The 19,173-nt window shown below is 39.9% G+C and overlaps 1 protein-coding gene across 1 annotated transcript in view; it reads left to right on the top strand.

Moving 5' to 3' along the window:
* LOC311036625 (ryanodine receptor 3) overlaps positions 1–19,173 on the top strand; it is a gene marked incomplete at its 5' end in the record, with an annotated part of 257,158 nt that overhangs the window by 230,187 nt on the left and 7,798 nt on the right. Inside the window, 10 exons of the mRNA XM_084045450.1 lie at positions 70–501; positions 1,836–1,894; positions 2,713–2,899; positions 3,580–3,666; positions 4,278–4,484; positions 6,584–6,714; positions 18,223–18,265; positions 18,375–18,502; positions 18,718–18,778; positions 18,961–19,107. Coding sequence (XP_083901576.1) covers positions 70–501; positions 1,836–1,894; positions 2,713–2,899; positions 3,580–3,666; positions 4,278–4,484; positions 6,584–6,714; positions 18,223–18,265; positions 18,375–18,502; positions 18,718–18,778; positions 18,961–19,107 — 1,482 coding nt within the window. The remainder of the gene's footprint in view (positions 1–69; positions 502–1,835; positions 1,895–2,712; positions 2,900–3,579; positions 3,667–4,277; positions 4,485–6,583; positions 6,715–18,222; positions 18,266–18,374; positions 18,503–18,717; positions 18,779–18,960; positions 19,108–19,173) is intronic.

Consider the following 19,173-nt stretch of genomic DNA (forward strand, 5'->3'; position numbering starts at 1 on the left):
TAAAACTAAATGGAATCTGATTCAAAAGACTATGACTAAAACTAAATTTGTTTGTCAAAATCAACACAGGTGCGAGGCTTCTTCTCCTTCTTCTGGTTGATCTTCACCGGGCTCTTCCACTCGCTGTACGGCCTGGTGTGGGGCTTCTTCCACATCCTGTGGACCACCATGTTCGGGGGCGGCCTCGTGGAGGGGGCGAAGAACATGAAGGTCACGGACATCCTGGGCAACATGCCGGACCCCACCCAGTTCGGCATCCACGGAGACGCGCTGGAGGCGGAGAGGCTGGAGGTGAGCGAGGCGTCGTCCCTGGCGGAGATGGGCCAGATGGGGGTCCCGGGGGGGGACGCCACGGAGGCCGACCTGATGGCCGAGCTGCTCAACATCCAGCCCAAGCGGGAGGGCAAGCACGGGATGGAGCCGGGTCTGGGGGACGTGGCGGAGGTGGTGGTGGGAGGCCCTCCATCCATAGCCATGGCTGTCAAGCAGAAGAAGGCACAGGTACTGTACTTAAGTCCAATTTTGAGGTATTTTGACTTTACTGGAGTATTTCCAATTTTCAGTACTTTTACTTCTACTCCACTACATCTCAGAGGCAAATATTGTACTTTTACTCCACTACAATTATTTGACAACTTTAGTTACTAGTTACTTTGTAGATTTTGATTATTATTACAAAACATGCATGAACCACTTCAGCCCTATACATTTCGGCCATTTGAAAATAGCCGATCTATAAGCTCACAATGCGTCGCGATGCGACTCATTGTGAGCTTGTAGATCTGACATTCTTAAAATATATTTATACATTTTATACATTTGAGAACTTGTGAAACGGGACTTTCTGCATAATGAGTACGTTCTACTATTGGTACTTTAAGTACATTTTGATGCCAATACTTTTGAATTCCGGAACTTTTACTTGTAACAGAGTAGTTCTAGATTGCAGTATTGATACTTTTACTTAAGTAAAACATTTGAGTACTTTTTCCACCACTGGTCAGTGGTCACACTCAGCCAATGGTCAGCACTGTAGAAAGAGGCGAGTACTTCAACATGTCATTTATTGTTATAAATCATCCCATTAAAACATGAGGCCGAATCAGTAGTTCTCACACTTTCGAGATCGTTCTAAAATGTTCCAAAAATAGCAGATGTACAAGATGGTCTGTGTCGTAGTTACCCTGTGCAGATACCCTGTATACACTTGTACTACAGCTTATGTTGGTTTGTTTACTGTTGAGTGAGAAAACAATGTTGCAAACAGTTTTCTGAAAAACGCATCTTTCTACATCAGTGGTTCTCAAACTTTTTCATGTCAAGGACCCCCAAAATGATATGTATTTGGCCGACCGACCCCCATCTCAAAATATTTTGTTCCAGGGACCCCCAGAAGCAAAGATTTGAGTTAAAATGTTCGCTTTAAAAGAATATAAATATATTAATTTGCACACATTTTCTCGATTTTTCAAAAATAGCAGATCTACAAGCTCGTAGCGCGGCACTCTATCTGCTATTTTTGAATAGCCAAAGTGTAAAATAATGCTTTTTAGCTCAAATGAAAAAAATTACACAGATGCGTTCCAGGTCTTAATCGGTTAAGCTAATCATGTGGGGACCCCCCAAAATAATTTGGGGACCCCCCCTGAGGGCCCCGGCCCCCATTTTGTGAAGCGCTGCCATAGGACATTACCATCGTTCATTATTTATGAATTAATTAATTATGAAAAGTCATCATTGTGCCATTTGTTGTTACCTTTGTGATCAAATTAGATGTTTTATATGTATTTATCTCAAGTGATTACTTGATATTACAGTATTACTTCTGCCTACAGGAAGCTGCAAAGAAGGGAGCCACCAATGGAGACCATAAATCTGAGTCAGAGAAAGCAGAGTAAGTAATCAGTGAGCTGATTGTCGTTGCAAGCATGTCATGTATAACCAATGGTGGAAAGTAACTAAAGTATATTTACTTAAGTACTGTACTTAACTCATAGTCCATATTCACACGGTGGCCATTTTGGAATTTAACAATGCGTTGCTGTGGCAACTGGGGTGGCATTTCATTGACTTTTCATTGGCAATATGGCCGCCGTGTGAATATGGTCTATTGAGTGCCATTGACGTGTTTCACGTGTTTTACCGCTATGGCGCAACGTGCCAATGACGTGTTTTTTTTGGGGGGGGGGAAATGTTCAGAACCCAAGATATCATTATCGGAAGATTTGCAGCTCCATCCACTCCTTGTTTAACTTATAACTGAAAAAGGCTGTATCTCGCTTCCTAAGCACTTTTTTTTTACTTGAAAAAAATTGCACTGGCCAGAAATAGCCAGAAATAATTCTGGCACTCAGTGAGTTAAGTACAATTTTGAGGTATTTTACTTTACTGGAGTATTTCCAATGTTTTATATGTTTACTCCACTACACCTCAGAGTCAAATATTGTACTTTTTACTCCAGCTTGTAGATCGTCTATTTTCAAATATTCTAGGTTTAAAATAGGGCTAAAGTGGTTAATGTATGTTTTATAACGTAATCATTTATATCTGCAAAGTAACTTTGTGACTAAAGTCTTCAAATAATTATAGTGGAGTAAAAGTACAACATTTGCCTCTTGAGATGTAGTGGAGTAGAAGTTAAAAGTATAGAGACAATCGGAAAGACTTGAGTAAATGTACTTAGTTACTTTTACACCACTGTGTTGGTCTCAGTTCAGAGGACGGAGAGAAGAAGGACCAGGATAAGAGCAAAGAGGAGGGAGGGGGGGCTCCCTCCACAGAGCATGCGGTGGAGGAGAAGAAGGCCCCTAAGAAGAGGCCTGGCCTGAAGAAGGAACCGCCAGAGGCCTTCATGGCCAGCTTCTTTGCCGGCCTGGAGATCTACCAGACCAAGATGCTGGTGTGCTGCTGTCGCCTTTTTACACTTTACAACCTCTGGAGATAGAACATACATCTGTGTTGTATATAGACCACTGCTTCTCAACCTGTGGGGTCGGGACACCGAGGGGGGTCCCCACATGATTTTTTCCCAGATTTGTTCCCAGTGACTATTTAAGGACTTCTAATACCTAAAAAAAAGAAAATAAATGAAATGAAAAAATACCAATACTGTATCAAAAGTAATCAACATTGTCATGTAATATAAGAAATAGGCAGAACATTTTGTAAATAGTTGATCTAAGCTCACAGTTTGTAGATTGGCTATTTTCACAATATGTATCTGTGGAACCGAGTCAAACTACATTTAATGTCTCAACTCCTACAATTCCAAGTGCTTGTCAGGGTGGGGGGTCCCCAGTTCAAATATGATTATTTTGGGGGATCCCCAGTTCAAATATGATCATTGTGGGGGGTCCCCAGTTCAAATATGATTATTTCGAGTGGTCCCCAGATGATTATTTTTTGGGGGGGTTGCGGCCTGAAAAGGTTGAGAACCACTGGTTCCAGAAATGATATGACTACAATAGTTGATATAAAAAAGTAAATTATTTCTTTGTGACTAATATGAAGATTATTAATATATGAATAATATGAAAACTACTAATATATTTAAAAAAAAGAAAATGATTATCCTCACAGAACTACCTGGCAAGAAACTTCTACAATCTCCGCTTCCTGGCGTTGTTTGTTGCCTTCGCCATCAACTTCATCCTTCTCTTCTACAAGGTAAAGCTATCATTCTTTGGCTCTAATTTGGTACATCAGAATTCTGCATTTTGCTTAGGATATGTGTCATTTTAAGATTTCTTTGGCTATTCAAAAAATAGCAGATCTACAAGCTCATAGCTATGAGCTTGTAGATCTGCTATTTTTTGAAAAATCGTGGAAGATTTGTGCAAATCTTTGAATATATATATATGTTTTAAACTCCGATTTGTGCTTCTGCATGGGGGTCCGCGGCCAAATACATATCATTCTGGGGGTCCTTGACATGGACAAGTTGGAGCACCAACTGGTGTTGACAGTAGTTCTAAAAGATAGCAGATATACAAGTACATCTGCTATATTAGATTTTTTTTTTTTTATCTTGAAATAGTTTTAACATTTTTGAGATAATCTTCTCTTCTGGGGGTCCCTTGCACAAATCATTTTCAGATGGGAGGAGGGGGTCCGCGGCCAAATGCATATAATTTTGGGGGTCCTTTGGCACGAAAAAGTTTGAGAACCACTAGAACACTTTATATTAGAAGGCATTTTGTGGAATGGGACTCACAGGTCTTATATTAATGGGGTTTTAAATAAGTAATCCATGAGTAACGTCTCTGTCTGGCACACAGGTGACAGGCGACGACGTGGACGAGGAGGACCCTAACCCGTGGACCCCCGGTGGGGGGGTGGTGGGGGAGGGGGAGGAGGAGGAGGCGGCCGTGGAGTACTTCATCCTGCAGGAGAGCACGGGCTACATGGCGCCCACGCTACGCTTCCTCGCCATCCTGCACACCGTCATCTCCTTCCTGTGTGTGGTGGGCTACTACTACCTGAAGGTACGGTGCCACAGTGGTGTGAAGTAACTTAAGTACATTTACTCAAGTACTGTACTTGAAGGGATAGTTCGACAAAAAACAAAAAAATATCCGTGAATTCAAGTCTCCATGGGGTGACTAGTCGATAGAAAAAAAGTCATTTTGGGGTGAACCATCTCTTTAAGTAACATTTTCAGGTAATTTTTGAGTGGTGCCAACCACTCCTACATTTGACTTTGTCCGTCCGTCCGTATGTCCGTCCGTCCGTATGTCCGTCCGTCCGTATGTCCGTCCGTATGTTTGAGCACGGCTGATTGGTCAAGCTTCACGTGACACGTGACAATATGTTGTCACGTGTCACGTGACAACATATTGTTGCTGATTGCAACACAAGGATGCAACCACTTACACTTTCAAAGGCACCACTCTCTTCACACTGGGTGTGATTTTTGAGTGGTGCCGAAGGCAACCACTCCTATACATGACTTTGTCTGTGTGTCCGTATGTATGTATGTATGTATGTATGTATGTATGTCTGTCCACAGACATTGATGACAACATCAATACGGGGGTCAATACGGGGCTCATCAAAGGCACCACTCACTTCACACAGGGTGTGATTTTTTACTTTAGTGGAGTATTTCCAATTTTCTATACTTTTATCTCTACTCCACTACCTTATCTCAGAGGCAAATATTGTACTTTTTACTCCACTACAGTTATTTGAAAACTTTAGTTACTAGTCACTTAGTAGATTTGGATTATTATTACAAAACATACATTCAATCAATCAATCAATCAAAGTTTATTTATATAGCACGTTTCATACATCAAGTGCAGTTCAATGTGCTTCACAACCACTTCAGCTCTGTATGCATTTCGGCCATTTGAAAATAGCAGATCTAATGTGACCTTGTAGATTTTCAAAAGATTTGTATACATTTTCAAAACTTAAAATGGGAGATTCTGCTTAATGAGTACATTTACCTTCTGTACTTTAAGTATATTTTGATGCCAATACTTTTGTACTTTTACTTAAGTAAATTTAGAATTACGGACTTTTACTTGTTATGGAGTATTACTACATTGTGGTATTGATACTTTTACTTAAGATGTAGTTCAAAAAAATGTAGTAGGCTACTTTTTACACCACTGACAGTACCACATGTCACCTGGACGCTCACTTATTATATTGTTGCTGTCGGGTTAGTCTCGCGTAGCCAGACAACTATTCCACAAATCTCCAAATGCTGTATTGAGTCTGGAACTACACCTCCCGAAATCCGACAGAGGCATGTGTTCGTCATTTCCCTTTCACGAAAATATGTTTTAAAATATCATTACATTTTTTTAAAATTTCCATTTCTGCTGAGCAGCAAGCCATATATGCTTAAAGGATTTTGATTCATATTGGGATAACTTTGGCGCGACTGTAAAGACGAAACGGAAGTGGGGAGGAGGCGTCACATCCACTTTAATCGCTTGATCATCAACAGAGCTTCCGTTGCTCCAGCCTGTATGACCGGAAGCATTTTGAACATTGTGGGAGCCAACAGCCTGGCCACGCTTAGCCTCGATCTCCAGGCTTTTATTTTTTATTTTTGCTATTAAAAAAATAAGAGCCTGGACCAGCGAGTCAGTGTTCCGGGCATACAGTAGGAAGTGTTTCATTTCCCCAACCAACCAGAGTGCAGTGGGTGTCGCTCCAAATGTTGTGTTGACGGGGCGGGGGCTGACGGACAGATCGGTGAACCAATGGGATCACACGCATTCTCTCTCCGAAGATGTAGTCTAGGCCACGCTAGACTACTGTCGGCTAGAAACCTGGCATCTCCATATTTCAACTTGTTACGCTTGCACGCGCACACACACACACACACACACACACACACACACACACACACACACACACACACACACACACACACACACACACACACATACACACACACACACACACACACACACACACACATACACACACACATACACACATACACACACATACACAAAGACACTTCTAGAGGTTGTTAAATTGCCACAGTCAGCCGATATCAATCTCTGAGTTCCATGCTCCCAAATATTGTGAGCTGAAAGTGAATATGTGTGCTGTGCCCAAGGTGCCCCTGGTGGTGTTCAAGCGAGAGAAGGAGATCGCCAGGAAGCTGGAGTTCGACGGCCTCTACATCACGGAGCAGCCGTCGGACGATGACATCAAGGGACAGTGGGACAGACTGGTCATCAATACTCCGTGAGTCTGTCTGGAGCCATTAGCTCATTGTTTCTCAAGGGGTCCTTGGGGGGTTCCAGGGGGTCCCCTCTTATACTTTGGCTATTCAAAAATAGCAGATATACAAGCTCATAGCGCCCCCCTAAATTGCCTGAAACGTACTCCTAACAGGTTTTTGGGGGGACGATTTTTTTTTTTGGCCTCCTCACTTAGTGCTTTTTTCGGATTTAACTTTCGTTTCGGTAGTGACAAACTTTCGTTTCGGTAGTGACAAACTTTCGTTTCGGTAGTGACATAATGGTGAAAAAAAATGTACACTACAAAGTACTACCAATCAACTCTAAATTGCCTGAAACGTACTCCTAACAGGTTTTTGGGGGGATGATTTATTTTTTTTGCCTCCTCACTTAGTGCTTTTTTCGGATTTAACTTTCGTTTCGGTAGTGACAAACTTTCGTTTCGGTAGTGACATAATGGTGAAAAAAAAAATGTACACTACAAAGTACTACCAATCAACTCTAAATTGCCTGAAACGTACTCCTAACAGGTTTTTGGGGGGACGATTTTGGCCTCCACACTTCCCTCCACACAATGGTGAAAAAATTAAGAGCTTGATGAATGTTAGGGACCAAAAAATGTTACACTACAAAGTACTACCAATCAACTCTAAATTGCCTGAAACGTACTCCTAACAGGTTTTAGGGGGGACGATTATTTTTTTTGGCCTCCTCACTCAGTGCTTTTTTCGGATGTAACTTTCGCTTCGGTAGTGACAAACTTTCGTTTCGGTAGTGACAAAATGGTGAAAAAAAAAAAAATACACAACAAAGTACTACCAATCAACTCTAAATTGCCTGAAACGTACTCCTAACAGGTTTTTGGGGGGGACGATTATTTTTTTTGGCCTCCTCACTTAGTGCTTTTTTCGGATTTAACTTTCGTTTCGGTAGTGACAAACTTTCGTTTCGGTAGTGACATAATGGTGAAAAAAAAAATTACACTACAAAATACTACCAATCAACTCTAAATTGCCTGAAAAGTACTCCTAACAGATTTTTGCGGGGACGATTTTTTTTTTGGCCTCCTCAGTTAGTGCTTTTTTCGGATTTAACTTTCGTTTCGGTAGTGACAAACTTTCGTTTCGGTAGTGACATAATGGTGAAATGTTTTTTTTACACTACAAAGTACTACCAATCAACTCTAAATTGCCTGAAACGTACTCCTAACAGGTTTTTGGGGGGACAAATTTTTTTTTGGCCTCCTCACTTAGTGCTTTTTTCGGATTTAACTTTCGTTTCGGTAGTGACAAACTGTCGTTTCGGTAGTGACATAATGGTAAAAAAAAAAATTACACTACAAAATACTACCAATCAACTCTAAATTGCCTGGAACGTACTCCTAACAGGTTTTTGGGGGGACGATTTTTTTTTTGGCCTCCTCACTTAGTGCTTTTTTCGGATTGAACTTTCGTTTCGGTAGTGACAAACTTTCGTTTCGGTAGTGACATAATGGTGAAAAAAAAAATTACACTACAAAGTACTACCAATCAACTCTAAATTGCCTGAAACGTACTCCTAAATGTTTTTTGGGGGGACGATTTTTTTTTTGGCCTCCTCAGTTAGTGCTTTTTTCGGATTTAACTTTCGTTTCGGTAGTGACAAACTTTCGTTTCGGTAGTGACATAATGGTGAAAAAAAAAATGTACACAACAAAGTACTACCAATCAACTCTAAATTGCCTGAAACGTACTCCTAACAGGTTTTTGGGGGGACGATTTTTTCTTCGTTTCGGTAGCGTCACTACCCGAAACAGAAAAAAAAATTCACAAAAAAAATCACTACCAATCAGCTTTAAATTGCCTGAAACGTGCTCCTAACAGGTTTTTGGGGGAACATTTTTTTTTTCTGTTTTCATCACTCGCCACTTTTCGTCACTACCGAAACGGAAAAAAAAAATCACAAAAAAATCACTACCAATCAGATTTAAATTGCCTGAAACGTGCTCCTAACAGGTTTTTGGGGGAACATTTTTTTTCTGTTTTCGTCACTCGTCACTTTTCGTCACTACCGAAACGAAAAAAAAAAATCACAAAAAAATCACTACCAATCAGCTTTAAATTGCCTGAAACGTGCTCCTAACAGGTTTTTGGGGGAACATTTTTTTTTCTGTTTTCGTCACTCGTCACTTTTCGTCACTACCGAAACGGAAAAAAAAATTCACAAAAAAATCACTACCAATCAGCTTTAAATTGCCTGAAACGTGCTCCTAACAGGTTTTTGGGGGAACATTTATATTTCTGTTTTCGTCACTCGTCACTTTTCGTCACTACCGAAACGAAAAAAGAAAATCACTACCAATCAGCTTTAAATTGCCTGAAACGTGCTCCTAACAGGTTTTTGGGGGAACATTTTTTTTTCTGTTTTCGTCACTCGTCACTTTTCGTCACTACCGAAACGGGAAAAAGAATTCCCAAAAAAATCACTACCAATCAGCTTTAAATTGCCTGAAACGTGCTCCTAACAGGTTTTTGGGGGAACAATTTTTTTTCTGTTTTCGTCACTCGTCACTTTTCGTCACTACCGAAACGGAAAAAAAAAATCACAAAAAAATCACTACCAATCATCTTTAAATTGCCTGAAACGTGCTCCTAACAGGTTTTTGGGGGAACATTTTTTTTCCTGTTTTCGTCACTCGTCACTTTTCGTCACTACCGAAACGTAAAAAAAAAATCACAAAAAAATCACTACCAATCAGCTTTAAATTGCCTGAAACGTGCTCCTAACAGGTTTTTGGGGGAACAATTTTTTTTCTGTTTTCGTCACTCGTCACTTTTCGTCACTACCGAAACGGGAAAAAAAATAATCACAAAAAAATCACTACCAATCAGCTTTAAATTGCCTGAAACGTGCTCCTAACAGGTTTTTGGGGGAACAATTTTTTTTCTGTTTTCGTCACTCGTCACTTTTCGTCACTACCGAAACGGGAAAAAAAAATCCCCAAAAAATCACTACCAATCAGCTTTAAATTGCCTGAAACGTGCTCCTAACAGGTTTTTGGGGGAACAATTTTTTTTCTGTTTTCGTCACCCGTCACTTTTCGTCACTTTTCGTCACTACCGAAACGGAAAAAAAAAATCTCAAAAAAATCACTACCAATCATCTTTAAATTGCCTGAAACGTGCTCCTAACAGGTTTTTGGGGGAACATTTTTTTTTCTGTTTTCGTCACTCGTCACTCGTCACTTTTCGTCACTACCGAAACGGAAAAAAAAATTCACAAAAAAATCACTACCAATCAGCTTTAAATTGCCTGAAACGTGCTCCTAACAGGTTTTTGGGGGAACAATTTTTTTTCTGTTTTCGTCACTCGTCACTTTTCGTCACTACCGAATCGGAAAAAAAAAATCACAAAAAAATCACTACCAATCAGCTTTAAATTGCCTGAAACGTGCTCCTAACAGGTTTTTGGGGGAACATTTTTTTTTCTGTTTTCGTCACTCGTCACTTTTCGTCACTACCGAAACGGAAAAAAAAAATCACAAAAAAATCACTACCAATCATCTTTAAATTGCCTGAAACGTGCTCCTAACAGGTTTTTGGGGGAACAATTTTTTTTCTGTTTTCGTCACTCGTCACTTTTCGTCACTACCGAAACGAAAAAAAAAAATCACAAATAAATCACTACCAATCAGCTTTAAATTGCCTGAAACGTGCTCCTAACAGGTTTTTGGGGGAACAAATTTGTTTCTGTTTTCGTCACTCGTCACTCGTCACTTTTCGTCACTACCGAAACGGAAAAAAAAAATCACAAATAAATCACTACCAATCAGCTTTAAATTGCCTGAAACGTGCTCCTAACAGGTTTTTGGGGGAACAATCTTTTTTCTGTTTTCGTCACTCGTCACTCGTCACTTTTCGTCACTACCGAAACGGGAAAAAAAATCACAAAAAAAGCACTACCAATCAGCTTTAAATTGCCTGAAACGTGCTCCTAACAGGTTTTTGGGGGAACATTTTTTTTTCTGTTTTCGTCACTCGTCACTTTTCGTCACTACCGAAACGGGAAAAAAAATTCACAAAAAAATCACTACCAATCAGCTTTAAATTGCCTGAAACGTGCTCCTAACAGGTTTTTGGGGGAACAATTTTTTTTCTGTTTTCGTCACTCGTCACTTTTCGTCACTACCGAAACGGAAAAAAAAAATCACAAAAAAATCACTACCAATCATCTTTAAATTGCCTGAAACGTGCTCCTAACAGGTTTTTGGGGGAACATTTTTTTTCCTGTTTTCGTCACTCGTCACTTTTCGTCACTACCGAAACGTAAAAAAAAAATCACAAAAAAATCACTACCAATCAGCTTTAAATTGCCTGAAACGTGCTCCTAACAGGTTTTTGGGGGAACAATTTTTTTTCTGTTTTCGTCACTCGTCACTTTTCGTCACTACCGAAACGGGAAAAAAAATAATCACAAAAAAATCACTACCAATCAGCTTTAAATTGCCTGAAACGTGCTCCTAACAGGTTTTTGGGGGAACAATTTTTTTTCTGTTTTCGTCACTCGTCACTTTTCGTCACTACCGAAACGGGAAAAAAAATTCCCAAAAAAATCACTACTAATCAGCTTTAAATTGCCTGAAACGTGCTCCTAACAGGTTTTTGGGGGAACATTTTTTTTTCTGTTTTCGTCACTCGTCACTCGTCACTTTTCGTCACTACCGAAACGGAAAAAAAAATTCACAAAAAAATCACTACCAATCAGCTTTAAATTGCCTGAAACGTGCTCCTAACAGGTTTTTGGGGGAACAATTTTTTTTCTGTTTTCGTCACTCGTCACTTTTCGTCACTACCGAATCGGAAAAAAAAAATCACAAAAAAATCACTACCAATCAGCTTTAAATTGCCTGAAACGTAATCTGAGTTCCCAGAAGTTTTCGCCGGCTCGGCGAGGAACTTCTGGGCCAGAGCCCTGGGATTTGTGGGCCGGATGTTATTTACGCTCTGAATCTGAGCGGACACGCCTCTTACCGGTCTGAGAGCTGTGCAACTCGTCTAAAAAGTCCGACGAGAGGCAAACAGCAGTACACAACAATGGCGGCCGAAATTTCTCAAGGGGAAATTGCTTCCCGTCGATCCTATTTAGACACCAACACCACTGCATGTGGATCCCGCCCCCTTTTCTTCATTGGCTGTTGATTTGAATCACAACGCAGTGGCCGCGCCCCCGCCGTCCAAACTCCGAGGCAATGCCTCCCAGACTACCTGAAACGTGCTCCTAACAGGTTTTTGGGGGAACATTTTTTTTTCTGTTTTCGTCACTCGTCACTTTTCGTCACTACCGAAACGGAAAAAAAAAATCACAAAAAAATCACTACCAATCATCTTTAAATTGCCTGAAACGTGCTCCTAACAGGTTTTTGGGGGAACAATTTTTTTTCTGTTTTCGTCACTCGTCACTCGCCACTTTTCGTCACTACCGAAACGGAAAAAAACAATCACAAAAAAATCACTACCAATCAGCTTTAAATTGCCTGAAACGTGCTCCTAACAGGTTTTTGGGGGAACATTTTTTTTCTGTTTTCGTCACTCGTCACTTTTCGTCACTACCGAAACGAAAAAAAAAAATCACAAATAAATCACTACCAATCAGCTTTAAATTGCCTGAAACGTGCTCCTAACAGGTTTTTGGGGGAACAAATTTGTTTCTGTTTTCGTCACTCGTCACTTTTCGTCACTACCGAAACGGAAAAAAAAAATCACAAATAAATCACTACCAATCAGCTTTAAATTGCCTGAAACGTGCTCCTAACAGGTTTTTGGGGGAACAATCTTTTTTCTGTTTTCGTCACTCGTCACTCGTCACTTTTCGTCACTACCGAAACGGGAAAAAAAATCACAAAAAAAGCACTACCCATCAGCTTTAAATTGCCTGAAACGTGCTCCTAACAGGTTTTTGGGGGAACAATTTTTTTTCTGTTTTCGTCACTCGTCACTTTTCGTCACTACCGAAACGGGAAAAAAAATTCACAAAAAAATCACTACCAATCAGCTTTAAATTGCCTGAAACGTGCTCCTAACAGGTTTTTGGGGGAACAATTTTTTTTCTGTTTTCGTCACTCGTCACTTTTCGTCACTACCGAAACGGGAAAAAAAATTCCCCAAAAAATCACTACCAATCATCTTTAAATTGCCTGAAACGTGCTCCTAACAGGTTTTTGGGGGAACATTTTTTTTTCTGTTTTCGTCACTCGTCACTTTTCGTCACTACCGAAACGGGAAAAAAAATTCCCCAAAAAATCACTACCAATCATCTTTAAATTGCCTGAAACGTGCTCCTAACAGGTTTTTGGGGGAACAAATTTGTTTCTGTTTTCGTCACTCGTCACTTTTCGTCACTACCGAAACGGAAAAAAAAAATCACAAATAAATCACTACCAATCAGCTTTAAATTGCCTGAAACGTGCTCCTAACAGGTTTTTGGGGGAACAATCTTTTTTCTGTTTTCGTCACTCGTCACTCGTCACTTTTCGTCACTACCGAAACGGGAAAAAAAATCACAAAAAAAGCACTACCAATCAGCTTTAAATTGCCTGAAACGTGCTCCTAACAGGTTTTTGGAGGAACAATTTTTTTTCTGTTTTCGTCACTCGTCACTTTTCGTCACTACCGAAACGGGAAAAAAAATTCACAAAAAAATCACTACCAATCAGCTTTAAATTGCCTGAAACGTGCTCCTAACAGGTTTTTGGGGGAACAATTTTTTTTCTGTTTTCGTCACTCGTCACTTTTCGTCACTACCGAAACGGAAAAAAAAATTCCCCAAAAAATCACTACCAATCATCTTTAAATTGCCTGAAACGTGCTCCTAACAGGTTTTTGGGGGAACATTTTTTTTTCTGTTTTCGTCACTCGTCACTCGTCACTTTTCGTCACTACCGAAACGGAAAAAAAAATTCACAAAAAAATCACTACCAATCAGCTTTAAATTGCCTGAAACGTGCTCCTAACAGGTTTTTGGGGGAACAATTTTTTTTCTGTTTTCGTCACTCGTCACTTTTCGTCACTACCGAAACGAAAAAAACAAATCACAAAAAAATCACTACCAATCAGCTTTAAATTGCCTGAAACGTGCTCCTAACAAGTTTTTGGGGGAAGAATTTTTTTTCTGTTTTCGTCACTCGTCACTTTTCGTCACTACCGAATCGGAAAAAAAAATTCACAAAAAAATCACTACCAATCAGCTTTAAATTGCCTGAAACGTGCTCCTAACAGGTTTTTGGGGGAACAATTTTTTTTCTATTTTCGTCACTCGTCACTTTTCGTCACTACCGAAACGGAAAAAAAAAATCACAAAAAAATCACTACCAATCAGCTTTAAATTGCCTGAAACGTGCTCCTAACAGGTTTTTGGGGGAACAATTTTTTTTCTGTTTTCGTCATTCGTCACTTTTCGTCACTACCGAAACGGGAAAAATAATTCCCAAAAAAATCACTACCAATCATCTTTAAATTGCCTGAAACGTGCTCCTAACAGGTTTTTGGGGGAACATTTTTTTTTCTGTTTTCGTCACTCGTCACTCGTCACTTTTCGTCACTACCGAAACGGAAAAAGAAATTCACAAAAAAATCACTACCAATCAGCTTTAAATTGCCTGAAACGTGCTCCTAACAGGTTTTTGGGGGAACAATTTTTTTTCTGTTTTCGTCACTCGTCACTTTTCGTCACTACCGAAACGGGGAAAAAAAATCCCCAAAAAATCACTACCAATCATCTTTAAATTGCCTGAAACGTGCTCCTAACAGGTTTTTGGGGGAACATTTTTTTTTCTGTTTTCGTCACTCGTCACTTTTCGTCACTACCGAAACGGAAAAAAAAATTCCCCAAAAAATCACTACCAATCATCTTTAAATTGCCTGAAACTTGCTCCTAACAGGTTTTTGGGGGAACATTTTTTTTTCTGTTTTCGTCACTCGTCACTCGTCACTTTTCGTCACTACCGAAACGGAAAAAAAAATTCACAAAAAAATCACTACCAATCAGCTTTAAATTGCCTGAAACGTGCTCCTAACAGGTTTTTGGGGGAACAATTTTTTTTCTGTTTTCGTCACTCGTCACTTTTCGTCACTACCGAAACGGGAAAAATAATTCCCAAAAAAATCACTACCAATCATCTTTAAATTGCCTGAAACGTGCTCCTAACAGGTTTTTGGGGGAACATTTTTTTTTCTGTTTTCGTCACTCGTCACTCGTCACTTTTCGTCACTACCGAAACGGAAAAAGAAATTCACAAAAAAATCACTACCAATCAGCTTTAAATTGCCTGAAACGTGCTCCTAACAGGTTTTTGGGGGAACAATTTTTTTTCTGTTTTCGTCACTCGTCACTTTTCGTCACTACCGAAACGGAAAAAAAAAATCACAAAAAAATCACTACCAATCAGCTTTAAATTGCCTGAAACGTGCTCCTAACAGGTTTTTGGGGGAACAATTTTTTTTCTGTTTTCGTCACTCGTCACTTTTCGTCACTACCGAAACGGGAAAAATAATTCCCAAAAAAATCACTACCAATCATCTTTAAATTGCCTGAAACGTGCTCCTAACAGGTTTTTGGGGGAACATTTTTTTTTCTGTTTTCGTCACTCGTCACTCGTCACTTTTCGTCACTACCGAAACGGAAAAAGAAATTCACAAAAAAATCACTACCAATCAGCTTTAAATTGCCTGAAACGTGCTCCTAACAGGTTTTTGGGGGAACATTTGTTTTTCTGTTTTCGTCACTCGTCACTTTTCGTCACTACCGAAACGGAAAAAAAAATTCACAAAAAAATCACTACCAATCAGCTTTAAATTGCCTGAAACGTGCTCCTAACAGGTTTTTGGGGGAACATTTGTTTTTCTGTTTTCGTCACTCGTCACTTTTCGTCACTACCGAAACGGAAAAAAAAAATCACAAAAAAATCACTACCAATCAGCTTTAAATTGCCTGAAACGTGCTCCTAACAGGTTTTTGGGGGAACAATTTTTTTTCTGTTTTCGTCACTCGTCACTTTTCGTCACTACCGAAACGGAAAAAAAAATTCACAAAAAGATCACTACCAATCAGCTTTAAATTGCCTGAAACGTGCTCCTAACAGATTTTTGGGGGAACATTTTTTTTTCTGTTTTTGTCACTCGTCACTTTTCGTCACTACCGAAACGGAAAAAAAAATCACAAAAAAATCACTACCAATCAGCTTTAAATTGCCTGAAACGTGCTCCTAACAGGTTTTTGGGGGAACCATTTTTTTTCTGTTTTTTGTCACTCGTCACTTTTTGTCACTACCGAAACGGAAAAAGAAATTCACAAAAAAATCACTACCAATCAACTCTAAATTGCCTGAAACGTACTCCTAACAGGTTTTTGGGGGGACGATTTTGGCCTCCACACTTCCCTCCACACAATGGTGAAAAAATAAATTTACTAAGTCCAGAGCTCGATGAATGTTAGGGACCAAAAAATGTACACAACAAAGTACTACCAATCAACTCTAAATTGCCTGAAACATACTCCTAACAGGTTTTTGCGGGGACGATTTTTTTTTTGGCCTCCTCACTTAGTGCTTTTTTTGGATTTAACTTTCGTTTCGGTAGTGACAAACTTTCGTTTCGGTAGTGACATAATGGTGAAAAAAAAAATGTACACAACAAAGTACTACCAATCAACTCTAAATTGCCTGAAACGTACTCCTAACAGGTTTTTGGGGGGACGATTTTGGCCTCCACACTTCCCTCCACACAATGGTGAAAAAATAAATTTACTAAGTCCAGAGCTCGATGAATGTTAGGGACCAAAAAATGTTACACTACAAAGTACTACCAATCAACTCTAAATTGCCTGAAACGTAATTTAATTTAATTTTTTTAAATTAGCAGTTCTACAAGCGCATAGCGCAGCACTGAGTGCCACGCTAATGAGCTTGTATATCTGATATTTTTGAATAGCCAAAGATAATGGTTAAAGTGGTTACACAGATGCCTTCCCGGTCTTAATGGCTTAAAACACCTCTGGAATTTATGTTGCTTCATCTCCTTGTTTGATTGAAAAATGTACCTGTAAATTACTACACCTATGAATACACTTTTAACCTGTAAATGCAATCAGCGGGACACTGCAGGGATTTGAACCCTGTCCTAGTGAACCAGGAGAGCCATACCAGTGTCTTTTACCTCTTGACTCATTTACAGGTTCAAGAAAATCACACATTAACTTTCACACTCATTTATATTTAAACTGAAATGTACTCTTAACAGGTTTTTGGGGGGACGATTATTTTTTTTGGCCTCCTCACTTAGTGCTTTTTTCAGATTTAACTTTCGTTTCGGTAGTGACAAACTTTCGTTTCGGTAGTGACATAATGGTGAAAAAAAAAAGTACACTACAAAGTACTACCAACCAACTCTAAATTGCCTGAAACGTACTCCTAACAGGTTTTTGGGGGGACGATTTTTTTTTTGGCCTCCTCGGTGCTTTTTTCGGATTAAACTTTCGTTTCGGTAGTGACAAACTTTCGTTTCGGTAGTGACACAATGGTGAAAAAATAAATGTACTAAGTCCAGAGCTCGATGAATGTTAGGGACCAAAAAAAGTCACTACAAAGGGTACTACCAATCAACTCTAAATTGCCTGAAACGTACTCCTAACAGGTTTTTGGGGGGACGATTTTGGCCTCCACACTTAGTGATTTTTTCGGATTTAACTTTTGTTTCGGTAGTGACAAACTTTCGTTTCGGTAGTGACACAATGGTGAAAAAATAAATGTACCAAGTCCAGAGCTCGATGATATATATATATATATATATATATATTTTTTTTTTTTTTCCCCCCCATTTTTTTAATATTATATTCAGCCATTTTGATAACAGTTTATCCATCACAAACCCGCAAAAAAAGTACCCAAAACACACAAATGGCTGGGCGCACGTGTGCGCCCACCCACTCCTGCCTAGGCCCGGCCTACGCTAGCGTTCTGGCTACGCCATTAATGTTTGACCTTCTTGACCTCGGCCTCAGACCACCAAATTACACCATAATGTCATAATCCACATACTGTTGGGGGCAGTAGTGGGTAGAGAGACAGACAGGGAAACAGAAGGTTGGCACCTCGGGTCCAGCCTACTGTATGTGTCTACTGTAAGTGTCCCTGAGCAAGGCATTAACAACTTACTGATCCCCGTGAGCTGTATAGTGCTCACTGTTCCTAAGAGTTAGGATGGGTAATGGCAGAGGAACATTTTCATTTATGTGCAAATATACAGTGACAAAAGTTTAATAGCGAGCCTTGAGAGTGACACATACATTATTAATACAGTAGTATTCTGTGACTGTGAGTCAGCTAGTTTCTAAAACAGTGTCCTTTTTTGGAGCCTTACAAAGCCAGCCCTCAAACTTGTGAGATTTTGCCTGGCTTTGTGAAGCTACTGATTTAGATCTCTTACTGAACAATATTATAAAATGATTTTAATTCGTTTTTGTCTTAATTCTTCTTCAACAGTTCCTTCCCCAACAACTACTGGGACAAATTTGTTAAGCGTAAAGTAAGTTGCATATTTATATGATTATTTTTGCCTACAGCTTACTGTTCTGTACAGGGTGAAGCTTTTTCTCTTACTCTGCTAGCTGTACCTGTTTGGCTGCTGTGTGTAGGTGATCAAGAAGTATGGAGACCTGTACGGAGCGGAGAGGATCGCTGAGCTTCTTGGGCTGGATAAGAGCGCCCTGGACTTCAATCCTACCGAGGAGACGGTGACCAAGGACGCTTCACTGGTGTCCTGGTGAGTTGCACTGACTAGAAAATCGTATATATATTTTTTCAATCTTTTGAAATACTAGATTTTTTTTAGGAAATGTAGAAAAAGGATATTAACTCATGACCCAAAAATGATCCAATGTATGGTAACCACTGGGCTAGAATGCTTTCATAAGAGGGTGTCCACAAATCAGTTACAAACAGGGCCTCCCGTAATAGCGCCATGTTGTTTTCCCACAGGTTGAGTTCAGTTGATACAAAGTACCACATCTGGAAAATGGGAGTGGTGTTCACAGACAATGTGAGTGTGTACAACAGTTTCAACTCCTTATAAATGTTACGTTCCATTATCATACTGTCCTCCTCACAAAATAACATCACGGTTCCGGTTAGAAATCTGTGACGTTTTCCCTTTAATGGATAATTTGGTGTTACTTTGGCTTCTGACCACTCGGTACCTTTTTGCTCTTGTTTGTGAACCAGTCTTTTCTGTACCTGGTGTGGTACACCACCATGTCCATCCTGGGCCACTACAACAACTTCTTCTTTGCTGCTCATCTCCTGGACATCGCCATGGGCTTCAAAACCCTGCGCACCATCCTCTCCTCCGTCACGCACAACGGCAAACAGGTGAGAGGCAGGATGGGTGCACTTCCTCCCACAGCCAGCAGGGGACACCGAAGCGCTATTATCGAG

Source organism: Gymnoscopelus microlampas (assembly GCF_963454915.1).
Source record: "Gymnoscopelus microlampas genome assembly, chromosome: 20".
Classification (NCBI taxonomy): domain Eukaryota; kingdom Metazoa; phylum Chordata; class Actinopteri; order Myctophiformes; family Myctophidae; genus Gymnoscopelus; species Gymnoscopelus microlampas.